Genomic DNA, 4,099 nt, shown 5'->3' with positions numbered 1-4,099 from the left:
GGCGCCCTGTGGACGTCGCCCGGCCCTCCATGCCCATCGCTCTCCTCTGAGGTCTTCCGGCCACGAGGCCCACCGGTTTTCCAGTCGTTCACAACTCTCTTCTCCTGCAGGAAACAAGTGCACATTTCCATTTGATGCTGTTATATTTGGTTGGTTCCACTGTTCATTACTTTACTGCAATCTAAAACATATCCGGTAACTATCCCACTGAGGGTTTGTGGATGCGCACACACTATCATGCTTTATTACATTTGTCTGGTAATGAAGTGCTGAAGGTCTGTGAGCTCTTAAAATCCAGCAGCCAGTTGGCCAATAGGGGGAAAAAATAATATCCTGTCCTGAACTGAACCTCTGTACTTTAATTTAAACAGACTAAATCTACTCAATCTCAAGGGCTGATGCCATACAATAAGTACAAAAGGCTAATAAGGGCTATGGATTATGTAAAACTACAACATGATGAACTCGGAGAGAGAGAGGCTGAGAGGTGATGAAGAAGGGAGCGAGCAATCAGTTTTTCAAGGAGCTCTTTAAGCAGAGGGATCAGCAGACTGTTGTCAAGCTTTAGAAAAGGTTTAACAGACTAATGAACCGAATTTGACCTTTTGCCCCTAAATCAATATCCATTTAGACAGGTACACATGTGGAGTGAACGCCCCCCACTCTTGTTTTTCATGCCCTTCTTTGTCTTTTAACCTCTGCAGGTTGAACATCAGGGGTCTGCTGTCGTCACTGGTTGTTTCTGAGGCAATCTGCACTGTGCTGTCCCTCCTGGACCTGATTAGCACCAACTGTCCTGCTGCCGTCTGCAGGAGGTTGATTAAAATCCTGCTACAAATTTTAATTACTACCGTCTTCATTCAGCTGTATTCGGTGGTTATTTAAAGTGGCTATAATCTGTAGTTTTACAGTAACAATGTATTGTAATGACAGCGTGATGATGTGAAAGTACCTTCAGAGATTTATCTGAATCTCTCCGCAGCTTTACGGAGCTTTAGAGTCCGTTTCAGCCCATTGGTTTAATATTATTGGCATATTGTATTTTTCTACAGACTATAGAATCTGTTGTTACGCCATTACGAGCAATGTGGTGAACTCTACAGCAGGATCTTAAAGGATTTTTTGCATCGATATGAGGAAGAAGTTTAATCTTTATGTATCTGATTCATGTGCTTCCCCTCCTCTTTTTTTATACAGTATGTTTTATGTAGGATGTAAAATGTGTATATATATATATATATATATATATATATCTTACGTTCTCCTATATGCCAGCCTACACGTGTAACACAAGAGTGAGCACTAGAAGTGGGCAGAGGACTGATGGGTACACTGGCAGGCCTGTGGTTTGTAAACTGATCACAGTAACGAGAATCTGTCAGAGTTCATAAGCTGCGTCTTCTGTCTGCCGCATCGTCATGAAATAGATAAAGAGGTTATCTCTTCTACAGACAACAAAAACATCACACACACGCATCACAGTACTCATATAGTCGACGTTCTCACTGCGTCTTATTCAGTTTTAGGGGATCTGTGTGTGTGTGTGTTGAGGTGTCATGAGGTTGGTGGTGTGGTTTTAGTTTGAGATCCACATCCTGTCTTTACCCCTGTCAGTTTAGAAAGGTCGACTGTGACGGTGAAGTTTTCTTTCTCGGTCTTCCTTCTGTCCGTCTCCGGCTCATGAGGACGGGGCTTCCTAGGCGTTGTCACGGCAATGCCCTCCTGCTCTGCCTTCTTCTTGTCTTCCTCTATTTCCTGTTGAGTGACAGAATCAGTGAGACGAGACTAAAGCGGTGTCCTAAAATTCAAACGTTGGACTAATTCTCAGCAACTTTTGAGTTTACATAAAAAAACTGACTGAATTAAAGTATATTAAGTACAATAATGAGTAAAATTGAAGAAGAAAGTGATGTTGTGATGTTTAAAACAAATATTACATCCTTAAAAAACATTTTTGACTTCTATCTACCTAATACCAGCTGTTATATAGAAGCTATATTTATTTACTTTGAGACATTTCAGAGTTTCTGAAGGACTCGCTGATGACAGTTATCTTATGACGTCACTCCGTACCTGGTACCTCTTCACCAGAGCTTCATTCTTCTTCCTCAGAGCTTCGATTCGTCTGTCCAACTCTGCATCCTTCTCCTCCTTCGTCTTGAGATCCACCGCTGAAGACTGACAGAGAGGAGGAGGAGGGTTAGGAGGAGCAATGAAACAAGGAGGAGGCTATTAAGTACCAAATATAGATCATAATGTTGTTGCTACATTACTGTTTTCCTCCTTTCTTACTCACCATAGCTGCCTCTGACTTGTCTTCATACACAGGAGGCTGACTGCTTGTTCCTCCTGTGGTGAAGAAGATGAAGAGTCAAGGATTAGTCCATATGAGTTTAACACAATTTAATGTTTTTAAGTCGCCCTTCACTCACTTCGATGAGCAGAGTTTAACACGAGACGGCTGCTTTCATATTTACCTGCTGAAAGTTCAACTTATATTTGTGTTTAAGGAATGAGTTTGTGACATTACTGCTTGTTTGGTATATTAGTAAAATATTTCAACTTAAACACGTGTGATGTGGAAACTTGAGAATGTCAAACAGGAAAAATCTGTAGAAATAAACTATATTTTCATATTAAAAGATTAAAGTGTGAGAGAAGGAGAATATTTAATGCAATAGGTACATAGTTAGTTAGTATTCCAAACATTATAGATATTTAAAATCATCTCGGGATGTAAACAATAAGATTATTTACCTCCTGAAAACAACATTTGCTCTATTATCTACTGCTTAATACTAATCAATAAGCATTAATCAGTTGCAGTGCCACTTCGCTCCTGTCTGAAGGCTCCACCTGTGTTACTGATACAGGTTATAACCAGTCACAGGTGAGCTTACAACCAGGTATGTGCAACACAAGAGCCCAAATGAACAAATCCTCCACGCGTTTCCAAAAGCTTGTGTAAGCGTATTAAGAGCAGACAGGATGCAAAGTGAACCTGAGCCACAGCAGCAACGAAGACACAGAGACACAGACACATTAAAGCCTCTCTGGACTCTACAATCAGCCACACTCGTGTTATTTGTTTTTAATCTGTTGTAAGTAATGTAAGCACACTGAGCCATGTCTGCTGTAAGGCGCCGACTCTCTCTCTCTTTCTCTCTCTCTCTCTCTTCCTCCCCCCCCAACAACGATGGAAACAACCCCTCCACACGGACGACAATCAACAGAACAGCGTATTAAAAGATTAAATACACTTTAGTTTATATTACCTGTACCAGAAAGGGGAGTTTAAAGAGAGTAAAGAGCAACGTTTGGACTCGTAGCTCTTTGCCAATTCCTGCACCTCACTGTGTCCTCATTATTCGGCTTCCTGTGAGCTGCGGCTAACTTCCTGCCAAATAAAGACCCCCCCCCGTCGGAGCTTTTAAAGGCACAGCGCTACTTTCTGAACTGGAAACGTCGTGTAACTTTACCACAACTGACACTTTATAAATACAGGTAGACGTCGTTGTGTGGTTTTACATTTTTTGATAAACAACCGCGAATCGACACTAGTTGATTTTACGTAGTTTTACAGGGACTGTGCTTCGTCTGCTGTCCGCGAGAGGGCGGCAACAGCCAGCGGACGAACTTGACCTGATAACCGAGCGGTGATCAGGTCAGATCCTGCCGCCTAACCCAGCGGCAGTATATATAGGCCCAAACTCACACTCAGACAGTGAGGAGCGAAATAACTGCGTTTGTACAACCGATATTAATACAGTGTCTATTTCTAATACAATAATAATGATAATATTTACATTTTATGTTACTTTATTGTACTTAATTACTAGCTTTAAGCTTTTAATTAGAGGATAAATCACTTAAATCCATAGTCAGTGGTCAACTTTTTAGTTTGGCATTAACTCTTTATGTCATATTTTTATTCTACCTCACTTTTATATGATTTTAATTGATTTTATTTAGCCTCTTTGCCTCCTGTAATGTTTTTTTTTTTTCACCCTGGTTCTGGCCATGTTTTTTTCAGAATCAGAATCAGAGTTTTGTTTATTGTCAGGTAGGTTTTTACGCCTACGAAGAATGTGACCTGGTG

At 40.8% G+C, this 4,099-nt stretch overlaps 1 protein-coding gene across 1 annotated transcript in view; it reads right to left on the bottom strand.

Annotated features, from left to right (window-relative positions):
- Nucleotides 1-3,424, bottom strand: part of ccdc9 (coiled-coil domain containing 9) — a gene marked incomplete at its 3' end in the record, with an annotated part of 12,016 nt that extends 8,592 nt beyond the window's left edge. The window contains 5 exon segments of the mRNA XM_035679636.1: nt 6-104; nt 1,606-1,755; nt 2,074-2,178; nt 2,297-2,349; nt 3,276-3,424. Coding sequence (XP_035535529.1) covers nt 6-104; nt 1,606-1,755; nt 2,074-2,178; nt 2,297-2,299 — 357 coding nt within the window.
- Between the last annotated feature and the right edge of the window lie 675 nt (nt 3,425-4,099).

This window comes from Morone saxatilis, unplaced genomic scaffold (assembly GCF_004916995.1).
Source record: "Morone saxatilis isolate NCDOM2014 unplaced genomic scaffold, NCSU_SB_2.0 Contig8, whole genome shotgun sequence".
Lineage (NCBI taxonomy): Eukaryota > Metazoa > Chordata > Actinopteri > Moronidae > Morone > Morone saxatilis.
Note: the sequence above shows the minus strand (reverse complement) of the source record. Positions and strands in the feature narration are given on the sequence as shown.